This window comes from Chinchilla lanigera, unplaced genomic scaffold, assembly GCF_000276665.1.
Source record: "Chinchilla lanigera isolate Chin_1 unplaced genomic scaffold, ChiLan1.0 scaffold00069, whole genome shotgun sequence".
NCBI lineage: Eukaryota > Metazoa > Chordata > Mammalia > Rodentia > Chinchillidae > Chinchilla > Chinchilla lanigera.
In genome coordinates, this window is record NW_004955470.1 from 2,889,735 (window position 1) to 2,907,191 (window position 17,457).

Genomic DNA, 17,457 nt, shown 5'->3' on the forward strand with positions numbered 1-17,457 from the left:
AACTTCACTTGATAAAGTTTATTATCTAATAATTTTTAAAACATTTTAAATAAATGAAACTTCTTTAGGAAATAAAGTATTTATCAAAAACTCTGCAAGCATCATTCTTAATAATGAAATGTTGAATTAATTCTTTTTAAAACCAGCAATAATACAAAAGATAACTTCTATGATTACTTCTATGAAAATTATATGGGAGGCCTTACACCCTGGGTAAGACATGAAAAAATAACAATGGGAAAGGAAGAAACAAAAAATCATTCTTTGCCAATGGTATGGTTGTTTATGGAAAAAAGCGCAAAGAATCTATAGACATATTTAGAAGAAAACTTTCAATCTAGTTTACACATAAAAACCAACTGTATGTGTAATAAACCAGCAATAACAGAAATACAATTTTTAAAAATTCTCAGAAGAGCAATGACAAAATTATAATGCAACCAATTGTAAATCTATGAAATGATGCGCTCTGTGTGGAGAAAATGATAAAACTCTGGAAGCTAAAATCTTTGAGAAAAAAATATATTTCTATGTTAATTTTTCTGCAAATGTGCATAGATTTAATACATTTTCAAAGAAAATTGCAGCAGGTTTTTAAAATTTTGGTAAAATATACCAACAGAACATGTATGATTTTAACCATTTCAAGTGTAAAGTTCAGTGACATTAAGCATATCACCCTTGTGCATCTATGATCACCACCCACCCCTGGGGCTTTCTCAGTTTCCAATCTAAGACCCTACACCTGTTCAATAACAGCTACTCCTTACATTCCCTCTTAGTCTTTTTAATACATTTCCTGTTTCTGAGTTCACCAATTTCAGTAACCTAGGTACTTCATATCAACTCAACCTTATAATATTTTTCTTTTTGTGTTTGAAGATTTTGTTTTGTTTTGGAGGAATATGACAAACTGATTCCAAAATTTATATGGAAGTACAAGGTAGCCAACATAATCCTGAATTATATTTCAGATATAATAACATGATAGCATACTAATATTTTATTATAAGGCTAGGGAAATTATAACAGTGGATGGCTGGATGAAGGATACACAGACTAGAAAAAAAATTGCCCCATAATGAACTCCTCCCTATTTAAAAATTTAATAAGTGCCAAAGTGAGCACTACCAACCACTAGGAAAGGATGGTCCTTTCATTAAATGATGCTAGAAAAACAGACTAAGAGAGAAAAAATGAAATTAGATCCCTTTCTCAAGTCATAGGTAAAAAGTTTCCAGTGGATTCAAGAATTAAACACAAAAGGTGAAACTCTCAAACTTTAAAAATATATATCCCATGACCTCAGAATAGACAACACAGAATGCTGAACATAAAAGATTGATAAATATAAATTAAGAATTAATAATTTTAATTTTCTTTTTGTGGCAGTATCGCACTAAGTCACTAAATTGCCCAGGCTGGGCTCAAATTTGCAATCCTCCCCCCTCAGCCTTCTAGAGTGCTAGGATTGCATGCACCACCACACCTGGCATATTCACTATTTTTTTGCATATTCTACCAGATATTAAAAATTTCAAACAAGAGCAAATTGCACCATAGCAAGTCTCCATAAACTTAAGCTTAACAATAAGATACCGAAGGGAAGTGACAGAGATACTTTGAGAACTCTGTACCTGGTTCTCAACTTGTCACCCACAGATGCAGCCCAGTTCTGGAGCAAGCTGAAGAGTTGTTTTTTTTCCTCATGCTTAGTGTATTCTTTTTTTCTTTTTCTTTTTTTTTTTTTTTGTTTTTTTTTCCGGTACCGGGAATTGAACTCATGACCTTGCACTTGCCAGGCAGGCGCTGTGCGGCTGAGCTAAATCCCCAGCCCCATGCTTAGTGTATTGAGCCAGCAGTTCCCAAGCCACAGCCTGCAAGGAGAGTTTACTACGCATCAGCCACATCTCAGAAAGGTAAAGAGTCTTTCAACATTGCAGATAGAAAGAGTCTATTTGTTATTATCCAACTTCTTGGAAGAAATCAAGTGTAAGACCCCATCCTTCTGGGGCCCCCAGTTCCCATGATAAATGTGTGCTGTTTACCCCATGGTTCCCCACCCTTCCTGTGGCTGACTTCTGACTAATCACACACTTCCTGCTCGCTCTCCCCAGCCTTGAATACTGGCCCCTGGATCACGATTTCATTTGATGCATCAGATGGAATCTGCTTGCCTTCCTTGGCCCAGAAGGTTGGTCTGTTCTCTCTTTTGCCTCGGACATTATCTGGTTGAACTAAGCCTTGGAGGAATCTTATTAAAATGTGCAAATAAAGCAATCTATCAATTGCCCTCTGGAACTTCAAAGTCATAATTTGGACCTAAAATCCTGCATACTTTTCCAGTCTTGTTCAAAGATGTCCTTGGCTGACCCTCTACAGAAGGAGGCTCTGCTGAATTTGCAACACATGTCAGCTATGTGAGTGAGGCCACAGTGGTCCAGCCTGCCCCCACTGAACCTCCACAGCAGGGGTGAGCCTGGCCCAAATTGCTGACCTACAAAATCACAATAAAATCATAACAAATTGTTGTTGTCCCAAGACTCCAATTTTGGGGTGATTTGTTAGTAGTCAATAGAGAGCTGATTCCTTTTCTTTCACCTGTCAGTTTTAGAATATTCCATCTTTGTTTCACACCATACATGTTTTTATTTAGGTTACACCAAATGTTATATGCTTTCATTCAACAGTTTATCTTCAGTAGGTTTTGGTTCATATGGATAGGATCCTATTAATATGCTTAATGGCTGTATAGTATTCTTTGGATAACCCACAGCTCATTAAACATTCCCAATCAGTAAACTGCTTTGCTTGTTTCCAATTCTGTACTATCATACTAACCTTGAAATCAATATATTCGAACAAATAACACTGTCCTTTCTAATTACCTGAGAATTAATCTTTGTGTGCTTGATGTAGGGATTCTTACAAAAGGAAAACCTACACGCGAAAGGGATGCTGAAGAGACAGCAAGGCATTTTTGCCTGGAGGAGTTTTGTTGGTGTCAGTGAGCAGAGCCAGGTATGTAATGTACGGGACAACCAAGAGAGGATGGTGCTATACCCTCCTTCCAGAGGCCGTGAGGTCAGATGCACACAGGTTACGAGAACCCAGAGCCTGACTCAGTTATTCCAAAGCTGTCAGGTTCTCCAGTCCCAGGCCTATGGAAAGATCAGTCTCCCCTGCCCTCTATAAAAGAGGGATACCTCAGGCCAGTGCGCAGTGACTCAGTCATTCTCTCCTTTCTCATTGTCATGGTGACCTGCAGTATTTCCAGTTGTGACTGATCCTTAAGCCTGGGCCTTAGTCTGCATTTGAGCGTAGTAATTCTGTGTACAGAGCAGGCACTGGTATGTCTTGCTATGGTTTTGACTTTGTCTTATTATAAATTACTTTCCTTGAAGTACTGTCTTGCATTTTTGAAATTAGAACTTTAGATGGGTTATATGGTCCAAGGTTTCATCTTGGGGTTGTAAAGGGACTCTTCTAAAATACCTATGTAATGCATTGTGTCTAGTGAGATAAAGTATCACTGGCTATGGGTCAAAGACCACGAACATTTTCAAAGCTGCTGCTGTACAAAATAAGTGCGAAAATCAAGCACTGCCAACATTGGGAAGAATGACTGACTTCAGGATTACGGTAAGAATGATACAGCCGTCAAGTTCAGCTTCACTGATAAGTCACTAGATTAACATTTGCATCATATGGTTCTTGCTAATCTATTAAATTTATGGTGGCTCAAACTCTAGCTACAAAAATGACATAATTCCAAGTATGAAGCAATCGCTTTCCCTGATCCCCACCCTCTATATTCTCCCTTGCTTTATTTTTCTTCCTTGCAGGTACTACTACTTGAGCACATAGAGCAGCACTTGCTTCCTGATGTGTGGTCCCCTGCTGTGTGGAATGTCAGTGCCAACAGGTCAGATGCACTCACCTTTACCACCAGGCTACTCTTGATAGAGGTGCAGTTGAGGAGTCATTCCTGAATAAGTGAATGGGTAAATAAGTTTCCTTTCTGTCTCAGTATCTCACCTAGTATGTTTGGTCCCTAACTCCCTTTGATTTTGTCACTGTTTCCACTTTTCTTATTTAGGCAAATTAAATTGGGAAAATTAAATCATTAACTAGAATTAAAATTAGGATGAGACAATAATCATGTTCTGGTGCTAAGCTTAAAAGAAGAGGAGGTGGGGGAGAGAGAGGTAGAGAGGTAGAGAGAGAAGAGAGAAGAGAGAAGAAAGAGATTGGGTCCTGCTAATCCCACAAAAGCAGATATATCATTTGGAGATCTTTCCTCCTTTTTCTGGGTCAAGAGACAAACCAACATGCTTTTAAAAATGAGGTTATTTTCTTTTCCATTCTCCTTCTCCTCCTTCTCTTGTTTCCTTCTTCCTCTTCCTCTCCCTCCTCCTCCTCCTGCTGCTGCCACCCCCTTGGCAAAGATTAAATGATAGAAGCTATGAGCTATCATGAGATTTGGAGCTGGGTCTCTAGATCCAGTACTGTATTTGACATTATTAGGAGGTAGCAAAAGTAGATCAGGTACCTCGCAGACTGAGCATGCAATAAGAATGTGTTTGTTTTTACTTCATAAGTACATTCCTGAATGTATTATAACATACTGTGTAATACGTTTAATTTTCTATTTTCTAACAATCATAGATACACACAAGTTGTAAAATTAAATGCATAGGAGTTTGCTCTAGTCATCATGTAGAATCTCCCTAAAGGAGATCTTTCAGATAAAATAGTGATTACCAAAACCAGGAAAATTAAGGAACATTTTTATGCATTGAATCTTTTAGCTGCAGAAAATATTTCATTATTTTAAATGGACCTCACGGTAGATCCTTTTTATCAATTTAGAGATTACTTTTGCAATACAAATGGTTCCATCCTCACGTACACCTGCTATCTTCCTGTACCAGGTGTTTCTGTGGCCCCTCACATCGTTCTCTGGTGCTCACTGTGAGTACTGTACCCTTTCTCTTCCTGTATAACTTCTCAGGAGCCCTTTCGTAAGAGAACTCTGAAGCCACCGAGCAATCAGAACAGCCATGCTCGTTTCTTCTAAAAAAGATCCCATGTGCAGGAGAAATCAAGTTAATCTACAGCCAGTATTTGGAAACTATGAGTGTGAGCAATCGTGCAGAATGACGACATCAGAAACACCCACTTATAATAAATATCATATACATCACGCAACACCGATTATGTAACACCAATAAAAGTTATTTTTTAGGTCAAATTGCTTTTCAAGGCATCTATGAAACAACTAGCGTTTCTGCACACCAAGTATTTCACTGATTTATGCCAGGTACAGTGAAACTTGGATTAAAAAGTCTAACAAGTACTGTTTCCTGCCAAGGCAGAAACACTTAGAGCCAAATGGAATGGAAAAACACGATTCCTCAGGAAAAACCACACAAGAATCATTCTGTACCAGTGATGAGCCAGGCAAGGGGGCCACACTAGGACTTACACCAGGCAGGGTGATGGAGTCTCTCACCATGGCAGTATCTCTGGTATCAGGGGCCCAGGTCATCCTCTGAGGACTCCAAGGCAGGACTGGCTATATGATTGGGGCCGAGGCCAAAGTGATAATGGGAGGACCCTTTGTTCAAAAGTTATCAAGAATTGAAAGAAGGTCACACCACAGCAGGAAAGCAGCAGGGGCTCTTTCAAGCCCAGAGCCTATGCTACCATATAGGTGTCATTGAGGAAATTGGCCCTGGTCCCAGGGGCTCCCATGGGATTGCCATAGAAATATAGGATGCCTCATTAATATTTAGGCACCCAAATATTGCATGGGGCATACTTACATTAAAAATTTATTTGCTGTTTACCTCAAATATAAATGTAAATTTTGTCTTCTATTTTCATTTGCTATATCAGGCTCCTGAAGGGCGGCTCAGGGGTCAGCCAGGGGTGCAGAGATCTGGGAAACACAAAGTGAGCATGATTCTCCCCCGAACACATTGGCTTTTCACTTCTCTGAGGTGCTGGGCCTCTCACTAAGGCAAGATGTCTTTGAGAATACTTAAAACTCTCTGGCTAGATGATATGAGAGGAGAGGGAGAAAGACAGAGAGAGACAGAGAGAGACAGAGACAGAGACAGAGAGAGCTGCCAGGATCCCAGAGCCAGAAAGTGTAAGTTAGGACTTAAATCTGGAGTCCATGCTCTTAGCAATCCACACTGAAAACTGCACCTACTGTATGTCAGGCTCTGCGCCTAGCACTGGGGGTACAAAAAAATGCAGGGAATACGCAGAAGGCAGGAACAGACAGCCGAGTGTTGTAGTGCTCAGAGGTGACCAAGTGGCCGTGACTCCTACATTTGGGGGCTTGGGAGAGTAGTGCAGCCGTACATTACAGGGACAGTTCTCCCAGCGCCTCTGTCCTTCTTCGGGTCTCTCGTCCTCTCCCCCTTCCACCAACCTGGACCACATTAAATGAGTCCTCTGCCACAGACCTGCCTCTCAGTCTCAGGCTCGGCTGCCGGGGTGCAGGTCGCATACAGCAGCCTTGCCCCAGCCCACCTGGGCAGATGCATGCAAAGGAGGGACTCCTGCTCTGTGTCTGGAAATGAATCCGTTTATCAGACAGAAGCTAGAGCCAGTGGGGTAGAGGAGAACGTAGGGCTCATAATCTAATGGCCACAATGTAGCCTAAATTGCAACCCTACTGTGTGCTGAGCTGCCCACTGGAGTAATTACAACTGCACCAGGTACAAGTGATGCCCTCCCACTCCAAAGCAGAGGCAAAGCCCAGGACTTCACAATTAGTGTGGGTGAAGCCGAGAGCCTGGCTGTCCAACTGAAAGGCTGCCCACCTGGCCTAAGCGTGCATCCTCCTCCAGAGCTGCTCCTCAGCAACCCTTGGAGTGTCTGTCCCATGCAGGGACTTCGGTCACTAGGGGCAAACTCTCAGGAACGTCTTAGACCTAAGGAAGGGAAGTTTTGAGAATCACTCTCAGTCCTCACTGGATAGCTTTCCCCATAGAGCATCCTACCTGGTCCGCTCCTCTCAGTCATTCGCGTTAACAATAGAATGTTCACGTCTTCTGAACAGTTGGAAATTTGGGGGTACCTGGATGGCTGCCCCCGTAGCAGCTGTCACTGGGAGCTGAGCAGCTACTGTTGGCCCCTCTAGAGGGGGCAAGGGCCCTCTGTCTGCCGCAGTTCCCATTGTGCTTCTGGGCCTGCTGCAGTGCTATCGTCCCTGCCTGCCCCTGAAGGCCACTGATTTGGTGGTGACCCTGGTGTGAGCTTCATCTGAGAGTCCCGTTCTTGAAGTATGAGTAGCTGGGAGTGAGCCCCGTGAGCCCCAGCCTGCCCCTCCTAGTATTGCCTGCCCTGACAAGTGGGCCACCTGTGGTCAGCCAGTTCACCCTGCACCATGGAGGCCACTCAGGAGCACACAGTGCCTGCCAAGGCTGCTGCTGGTGGCAGCTGTACCCATGGCCCACAGACCTTAACCTCTGGTCTGAACCTTCTCATGCTAAAGGGCTGGGAAATGTCCAGTACTCACCCCCAGCCTCCTGCACAGTTGAAGCTAAGGCATGGAGATGCTGGCACAGCCTAGCCAAGGGGACCCAAGAGGAATCCAGCTGTGAGTTCTTCTCAGGCCCTGTCCTTCCCAGCACTTGTAGCAGGGGCTTTGAGACCCTGATGAGGAGACTCAGGAATCACTCCAGGGTCAGTTCAGTGACTCTGCCCTCCAGGAAGAGTCCCCGGCCTAAAGGGTAGATGGGCCACTGAGCCAGCCTTGGGATCACTTTGAGGATGATAGTGTTCTTAGGGTTTTTGCCTCGGTGCTGGGGTGTATCCCTGAAATGTGTCCCAGCTGATAGCCTGGGAGCAGCTGAGTTCTGCTGAACTCCCCAAAGCTCACGTGTGCACCTCTCCCAGCACAGTGTCCACACCTGGGCCCCTCCTCTCCTGGCTTCTTCCTTCCCCCCACTCCCTTATTTCCAGCAAAGCACGTGTCAGCCCCCAAACCCCTACCCCAACACCCAAGCCTGGCCACAATCACACCACCACACTGTCCTGGAAAAGATGTTACTTGTGTACTTTCCCTTACTTGAAAAGAGAAAGTAACTGAAGTTTTAAATCTGCAATGAAATAAATAAACGGCAATGAGAACATTCGAAAAGGAGTCCTAGGGAGTTTTCTGCAACTTGAGTAACATAGAAACCCCTTCTGATGGAAAAAAGAAAATCCTCCCCCAATGTTGACTTAAGTTGTTTCAAATTATAATGTTCCTTAAACATGTTCAAATATAAAACTAGATATAAACACCTTGTGTTTATAACTCTTGTTCAACTATAAACTATGAAATTAAATATAAGCAAAACTACAAAACCAATGAGATTCAGATCAACAGCCCTAATAGCATGTGGCAGGCTGGGCCTCGCGGCATGAACTTGGCTTTCCCCAGCCATGGGGGCTCCTCTGGGTGGGTTACGCACTTGGCTGTGCAGGCTGGGGCAGGGGTCCCCCTCCCACAACTCTGCTCTGTGCCTGTGAGGCTCCTTCCAGCAGCACATCACAGTGACCCTGGGCAAAACGTATCTTAAAGTTATACGGAACATACCTTTTCTTCCCTTATTGGCTCCTGATGATCAGGATGGTGTTATCTGATGCCAAAGAGTTTATAAATAAAGTACTCCCCACCCCCACCCACAGTTTCATTTTTTAAGGTTTTAGTTACCCATGAGCAATTGTGGCCCAAAAATACTAAATGAGAGATTCCAAAAATAAAGAGTTTGTCAGTTTAAATAACATTTATTGAGGTATATTTTTATAATTGTTCATTTTATTATTGTCATTGCTGTTAATTTCTTAATATGTCTTGTGTATAAATTAAACTTTACCGTAGGTGTATATATATATACGGAAACAAACAGAGTCTATCTAGGGTTCAGGCCTACGCCTGGCTCGAGGTCTCCACTGGGGGTCATGGGACATCTTCCCCAAGAATAATGGGGAACGACTGGGCAAAGACAAAGGCTAGAAACCCTTGTCAGTCTCTGGTTTCATGACTGTCATCCAAATGATTTACAGACTCCACTTAGACTATTTCTATTTAGATTACCATCAAAATTAAAATATACAATTAACACATTCGAGTCAAGAACTTACGGACACCAGTTTGAACAATACTGCTAAAATCGAAATCATCGCAAAGCTCAGAATCTGTGCAGAAGACAAAGGCTTCAGTCTGGGGAACAGAAAAGTAAAGATAAACAAGTGGCCCACATCTAGAAGGCCCTCTTCCTTCAAAAGCTCACACATGGAATTCTTGAAGGGAGCTTTAAATATTTAGATGCTGAAACATCTGGTTTTGAAAAAACTGGTGCCAGCTTTGCATATGGGTCAGTGGATTTAGAAAGAGAGAAACAGAATGTCCGTTCAGACTACCTTGATCAGCTTTGTAAAAACCCCAAAGTCTGACTTTTCTCCTTTCCTGTACATATCTCTTTGGTTTTTCTCTTGCTTGATTGCTCTGGCTACACTTTCGAGGACTACATTGAACAGGAATGGTGAGAGGGGACACACTTGTCTTGTTCCTGGTTTTAGAGGAAATGTTTTCAATTGTTCCCCTTTTAGTATGATATTGGTAGTGCGTTTGTCATAAACACCTTTTATCAATCTGAGATAAGGTCCTTCTACATCTATTTTCATGAGGGTTTTCCAAAATTTTATTTTAAAGGAAAAAGAACAAGATCAAAACAAAAAAAACAAAGACAAAAACAAAACAACACAAAAACAAGAAAAACAATACAGAATTTCAAAAAAAGATGATAGGAAATTAACAGGTTTTGTTTTTTTGTTTTGTTTTGTTTTTGATCTTTTTGAGACAAGGTCTTACGATGCAGTTCAGGCTGGTCTTGAAACTTTGTAGCCCAAGCTGGCCTCAAACTTTGCAAGATCCTCCTGCCTCAGCCTCCTGAGTCCCAGGATTACTGGCATACGCCACCATGCCCAGGTAACAGGGTTTTTAAAAGTCATGAATAGATACTGGATTTTGTCCAAAGCCTTTTCTGCATCACTTGAGAAGATCATGTCATTTTCATCCTTGCTTCTGTTTATGTGATACATTACATTTACTGATTTACATACGTCAAGCCATCCTTGGCTACACTCAGATGAAACCAACTTGGTCATGATGTGTGATCTCTTGAATAATTTGCTGTATTTTTTGCCAGTGCCTTGTTGAGGATTTCTGCATCTATGTTCATTAAGGAGATTGGCTTATAGTTTTCTTGAGTCCTTGTCTGGTTTTGGTGCCAGGAATCAGTTTGGTAGTGCTTCTTTTCTTTCAGCTTCGTGGAGAAGTTTGAGGAATACTGGCATCAGCTCTCCCCTGAAGTTCTGGTAAAATTCTACAATCCATCAGGCCCTGGATTTTTCTTAGTTAGTAGGTTATTTCTAATTACTGTCTCTCTTTCATTGCCTATCATTGGTCTCTTCAGCATTTTTATAATCTCCTCAGCTAAATCTTGGTAGTTCATGTGTGTCTAGTAATTTCACCATTTCTTCCAGGTTCTCTAATTTATTGGAATGTAGGTTTTCAAAATAGTTTCTTATCCTCTGTATTTCAGCTATATCTGTTGTGCTTTCACCTTTTTCATTTCTAACAGTATTTATAGGGGTTTTTCCCCCTCCTTTTGGTAACTTTGGGTAAGAGTTTATCAATTTTGTTTATCCTTTCAAAGAACCAACTCATTCACCTTTATTTTTTTAGTCTCAATTTCATTAATTTCTACACTGATCATTGTTTCTTGCCTTCTGCTAGTTTCGGATTTAGATTTTACTTGTTTTTCTAGGACCTTTCGATGTATGATTATATTACTAATTTGAGATCACTCAGTTCTTTTAATGCATGCATTAAATGTATCCTGTAGACTTTGGTTTGTTGGGCTCTGGTTGTATGGAGAATTGTTTTCCCGTCCTTTCATTTTCAGTCTAGTGCTTCCTTTTAGATGAGGTGTGCTTCTTAAAAGCAGGGTATGGCTGGATTTTGTTTTTTAGATACAATCTGCCAATCTGTCTTCTGAATAGGGAGTTAAAACCAACGACAGTGAGAGTTATTGTAAGATATTTATGGAATACTGTCATTGTATTATTTTTCCAGTGTTAAGTCCTTTGTTTTGTCCCTTTTGTTTAACCATTCTGTCAGTTAAATGTATACTTTCCTTTAGGCTCTTTGTTCAAAATTCCCAAAATGAATGATCACATGTGGGACATTCTTCATATCAACTCCATCCTCCCAAACAAATCTTCAAGTCTTTCTCCTCCCACCTTTTCATTACCATTGCCCTAGCCCAGGTACCTGAAATTGGTCCCACGCACAGCCTTGGATACCCCTCTCCCCACTATGGCCTTCCCAGCCTTCATTAGCCGGGTTGTACCTGCCTTCCTGGCTTCATTGTGCATACCTCTTACCTCCTGCTATCATCATGGGTCATGCTGGGTGATACATCTCTTCTGTAGGTCTCAGAGAAGGTCTCTCACTATTATCTCCTGGTTCTTCTGGACCAGGCAGGTCTTCAGCCCTTCAGGAAGCTCGCAGCAAAGGAGGGCAGCCATTCTTTTAGGGAAGTAGAGCTGTGTGATCCATAGTCCTGTCACCGTCTGGAACAGATTGTCTTGCTGTCAGGATCACAGCAACCTAAAACTGATGCTCTGTAGCTGTGCAGCTGGGTTGACCCTAAACTTTACCTCTTATTTTGGGGGTGAGTGAGTGGAGATGTTGAGCTACTAGAAGAAGAAAAATGTATCCCAATGATCACTGGGGCTTACCTACACCCTGATGGCTGGAACCCCGGTGAGACTGCTCTTTCAGTTCTTTCTGACTAACTGCCTGGCTCCTCCTGGAGCAGAGGGAGTTTGAGTTCTTCAGCCTTAAGCCTAGTCCTCACCCCTTGTCATATCTGGATGGGTCCCAGGGTCACATTCTAGTACCTGGTATCTGGCTTGTCTGAAGAAGAATTTGGAATTCTCCCCAGTGGTGGGAAGAGGAGAAAATTAGGTCTGGAAAATTAGTGTGAGTGTAAATGTGTGTGTGTGTGTGTGTGTGTGTGTGTGTGTGTGTGTGTGTGATGCATTGGCCTTTGTTATCTCAGAAAGGCCTTTCTGTCTTAGTCCCCCCTCTTCTCCCACTTTTTATACTTAAAGGAAGGAAAATGCTTTCATGGTTTTAAATATACTGGATTTTAAAATTCAGAACCATGTTAAATATTCTTAAAGAGTCTCCTACCCAATCCCTTGCCTCGATACTTCACTCTAGAAATAATCCTTTTTCAGTAGTTCTTGTTTGGCTTTTAAAGAGAACCCTCCAAGTGCCAAGGTCAAGTAGATTCTCAGGTCATGCTTTAAATTTGCCCTGTAGTTGGACTGTGCTTTTCTTGAGTGGTTCTATTTTTCCTAGCATCTTAATGGGATTTTCCTTCTCTTGTTTCAAGAAGAAACATATGCCTCTTCCAACTTAGCACTGAAATCTTCCTGCTTCTTACTCATGCTATTTGTTTAACAGAAAACTCTTCCTTCTCAAAGTCATTCTTTTGATCCTTCTGCTTTCCTAAGACAGTTAGTCTTAATTTGGACTAATTGTTTTCTGGGCTTGCACATTTCTACTATCCGGGTATTCCTTTACACACATTCCTCTTGGGCTAGTTCCAGAAAACATATATGTCTTGAATTCCTAATTTTAACTGCATGTGAGTATCCAGTTTTCTCAGCACCATTTGTTGAAAAAGTTGCCTTTCAATATATGCAGAGGGAGTTTGAGTGCTTTTGGTACCTTTGTTGAGAACTCATTGGCTAGGGCCAGGGATATAGCTCAGCAGCATAAGCACCTGCCTGGCAAGCACAAGGTCCTGAGTTTGATTCCCAGTACAAGAAAAAAAAGAGAGAACTTATTGGCTGTACATGCCAAGGTTTACTTCTGGGTCTATATTCTCTTCTGGTCTATGTGCCTATTTTTATACTAGTACCAGGCTGTTTTATTGATGGTGTGGCATGAAATCAGGTATTGTGAAGCCTCCAGCTTTGCTCAAGATTGGTTTTTAGGGTGTTGTGTTACTATATAAATTTTAGTATTACTTATTCTAGTGCTGTGAAGAAAGTCATTGGTATTTTGATGAGGATCACATTGAATCTGTAAATCATTTGGAGTAGCATGGGTATTTTAACAATATAAATTCTTCCCAATCATTGAAGATGGGTAGCCTTTCCATTTTTTTCTGTCATCTTTACTTTCTTTCATAATATTTTGTAATTTTCAAGGTATAGATCTTTCATTTTCTATTTAAATTTATCCCTACCAATCTCATTTTATTTTTTAAGTTATTGTTAATAGGGTTTCTTTCTCTTGAAAGAAATCTCATATTTATATTGGTGTATAAAAATGTTACTTATTTTGCATGTCAATTTTGTATCTTGAAACTTTACTGAATTAATTTATCAGTTCTAATAGTCTTTTGGTGAATGAACTCTATAATCTTTTCTATACATAGAATCATATAAACTGCAAATAGGAATAATTTACAACCCTCATCTCATATAAAAACCAACTCAGAATGGTCAAATATAGGCTCTGAAACTATAAAACTACTAGAAGAAAAAGTAGGGGAAACACTTTAAGGCATTAATATAGGCACCGACTTGTTTCTATGACCCCAAAGCACAGAGAATAAGAGCAAAAATAAATAAATGAAATTACATCAAATAAAAAGTTTCTGCACAGTAAAAAAATCAACAAAGTAAAGAGACAGCCCATAGAATAGGAGAAAATATTTTTCAACTATTTATCTGACAAAGGACTAACATTCAGAACATACAAGGAACTCAAAAAACTTAAGAAAAACAAGTAGCAAACAATTTAAAATGGGCAAACAATCCAAGTAGCTATTTCTCAAAAGAAGAAATACAAATAGCCAATAAATATATGAAAAATGATTAATATCATTAGCTAAGGGAAATGCAAATCAAAACTACATGAAATATAGTCTCCCCCCAATTAGAATGGCTGTTGACAAAACATCAAAAAACAAATGTTGATGAGAACGTGAAGAAAACAGACCTTTTATAGCTGTTGGTAGGAATGTAAATTAGTATACCCATTATGGAGAACAGTATTGAGGTTCTACAGAAAGTTAACACAGATCTACTATATGATTCAGGTACCCCACTTCTGGGAATATAGCCAAATGTAACAAAATTAGCATACCAAAGAGATACTTACAACCCATATTTATTGCAGCACTATTTATAACAACTAAGATATAAAATCAACCTACATGCCCATCAGTGGATGGACAGGTAAAGAAAACAAGGTATACACTCATAATGGAATATTATTTAGCTACAAAGAAGAATAAAATCTTGGCATTCTCAGAAAGACAGGATTGGAGGACATTATGTTTGGTGAAAAAAAGCCAGATACAGAAAGCCAAGTTCTCTCTTCATATGTGGAAACTGAAAAAGTCAACTTGAACATAAAATTCTTAGAGAGTGGGAAGAGTGGGGAGAGGGTGAATAAGGGAGGCTAAAACTGATCGCTGTGGGATGTATGCATTTGTTGAAGTATTACAGTGAGCTCCATTTTTGTACAATTAATATATGTGAATCAAAAATAAAATGCTTTCAATATATAAATGATAAATTCGTAATTCCTTATTGGCTTTTCTGAAGTGCATCAGAAAATGCACGGCTGGTAAACTTATTGAGTATTTGAATATCTGTCTTTATTTGACTGGCAGATAGGCTAGCTATAAAATTCTACACTCAGAATTACTCTCCTCAGAATCCTAAATTTTATTCTGGACTTTATTCTGCACAAAGCATGCCCCACAGACCAGCACCACCTAGGAGCGCTCTGCAGCTGCAAAGTCCTCTGTCCCGGAACCTCTGTTTGAACAAGATCCACAGGAGTGTGTGGGCACATGAGTGTGGTGAAGTGCTGTTCCACCCATCAGTAGTGCTGCTGGGAAGTCTGAGATCAGTCCAACTCTTCTCCACCAAACACTGTAATCTGATATTTTTTTTCAGTGAGTGTTTTGGAGAAATTCTTTGCCATTGTTTGATGGCCTGAAATTCCCTAGGCTGTTTTAAGACACTAACACTTTCCCCTGGGTCCCACCAAGCCCCAGACTTGTGCCTTTCTTCAGATTTAGATAACTTCTTATATTTTTCTGATTTTGCCTGTTCTCTGTCTCTCTGTCTCCATCTCCGTCTCTGTCTCTTTCTCTCTCTTTGGATTATCACAGATTTTCTAGATAGACCATCCTCATTTCATACCCTTTTCCTTTTATTTCTTTTCCCTTGACCTCCCTCATCTTCACTTTGGGAAGTTTTGTCAAATTCATCGTTCAGCTCTTAGAGTTTTTATTTTGCAAGTGTGTCTTTAAACAACTTTATAATTCCCGGAATGTTCATTTTTCTTAGCAGACTGTCCTTGTTTTGCAGATGGGATACATCACACATCCCTAGAATTGCTAGCTTTTGTTTTCCTTTCACTATAGCCAGTTGTTTTGTTTGTTTATCTTGTTCCTACATTTTCACACTGTTGGTCTTTCCTTAATTATCTTATCATCTCTAATAAATAATATTATGGAATTATTCTGCATTTTTAAAGAGCAATTATGGTAGTATAGTTTTATAAGAAAAGGTCCTTAATTTTAGAAGATCAAAGTTCTTAGGGATGAAATGTTTTGATGTCAGCAATATATGTTCTAATAGTTTTGTACATGTGCACACACACACAGGCATAGGTGGGGAGAAAGTGAAAAGTTTTTTGCGATGACACAAAGTGGAGGTCACGGATGTTTATTATGTATTTCAACTTTTGCCTTGAAATGTCTGCTTAAAATTTTTCATTGTAAAAATTGGAAATAAGAAAACCAAAATATATATATATATATATATTTGATGATATTTGATTGTTCATTCTCTGAGTATCTTTGAAAAGATGCCACCAGGGGTCTAAAATCCATAAGGAACCAGCTTTGTTATAGGAAAACACCTGACAATGTTTTATTTTTTTTTTCAATTCTTTCAGTTCAAATTCAATATAAACTTGAAAAGCTACAAAAGATCAACGGCTGATGCCTCACTACTAGTACAGGACACAGCAGCAGGCCTGCCCACAGCACAGCACAGCTCTGGACATTCCCACCAGGGAGAAAGACTGGTCTTGTATCCCCGGCAGGAAAGGCCTTGCCTGTCTCACACCACCTATTGGCTAAGCCCAAGGTCTAGTATTTTAAACAAAAGTAGAAAAGGTTTTGTTCTCATGTCTTCCCACTGTGGCCCGACACTAAAATGACCCAGTGCTTACTTGCTTGGAGAAACAGTCTTTGCTTTTCTGAATGTTAGGTTTGACGGTAGCGCTGCCAAGCTTCTAACCAGCAACCACACGCCTTGCTATCAGCAGCTTTGAGTCAGAAGTCTCTACAACAGAAGCCACTCTGGCCAGGCAGGAAGAGGACACCCTTGCATGGTCCTGAAGCAAGTTAACTATAAGCCATTTATGTTCCTGCGTATGTGCATTGCAGGGTAATGAACGATATATGCAGAGCCTCTGAGTAACATTCTTTAAGAAATCTGCCAGAATGTATTAGGAAGGGACCTGTCTTGGTGTATCTCTAATGAAGCAAAAGAACGTTATAATGGGATTTCATGGGTGTGGGTAGTAATTGGATTTGGTGGAGGGTGTAATTAAATTTCACCAAGGGTCGACCACCTCTGCCCCAGGAAATAATGAGGGTCAGAAAACCTTCCATCTTGCTTAAAAGGAAACATGATAAGCCTGTAGAAACTCAAAAGCACATCTCCTTAATCATGATCCAGTACGCTTTGGATTGTGAAAGATGTGAAACTCTGTCCATTTTCTGTCCCCGAGTCTCCTGCAATTCCTCTCTCTGCTTCAGCTAGGAGGATCAAAGCAGAATCCAGTACACAGAAGGGTAGCTCCCCCACGACGGCAGATTCCAACATATGAGAGGTATGTCAGGTTGACCACTGAAGAAGCCAGCACCACATTTCCTGGCAGTGTGTCTGGAGGCCAGGCAGCCTGAAAACTCTGGATACAGCCAGACGTATCAACAGGTCTCCTAGTAGGAGTGTCAGCTGATGGCAGGCAGACAGGCATGCCCTCTCCCCAACACTAAGTGCAGCTAGTCAGGAGTCTTGATCTCTTAACTCAGGAGATAAGCCCTCCTGGGATTTGCTTGCAAGTGCTCATTCCAAAGCAGTATCAGAACTGTGATAGATGCTACAGCGATGTGCAGTGCTCTGATGTGGGAAGGTGGCTGTCCTGCTGCCAGGCAGGCCTTTATGAAGTGTCTCGCTCTTTGCCCCAATCTCTCTCCTATGTTCACTCCCTGTGACCGAGCATCTCTCCAGAGTCATCCAAGAGAAACAACTCCACCTCTGTCTGTGGAC

General features: G+C 40.8%; 1 protein-coding gene across 1 annotated transcript in view; it reads right to left on the bottom strand.

Moving 5' to 3' along the window:
• The window catches only part of Acoxl (acyl-CoA oxidase-like), a 289,029-nt gene that overhangs the window by 101,486 nt on the left and 170,086 nt on the right, over nt 1-17,457 (bottom strand). Inside the window, 2 exon segments of the mRNA XM_013522692.1 lie at nt 1,638-1,722; nt 17,112-17,179. Coding sequence (XP_013378146.1) covers nt 1,638-1,722; nt 17,112-17,179 — 153 coding nt within the window.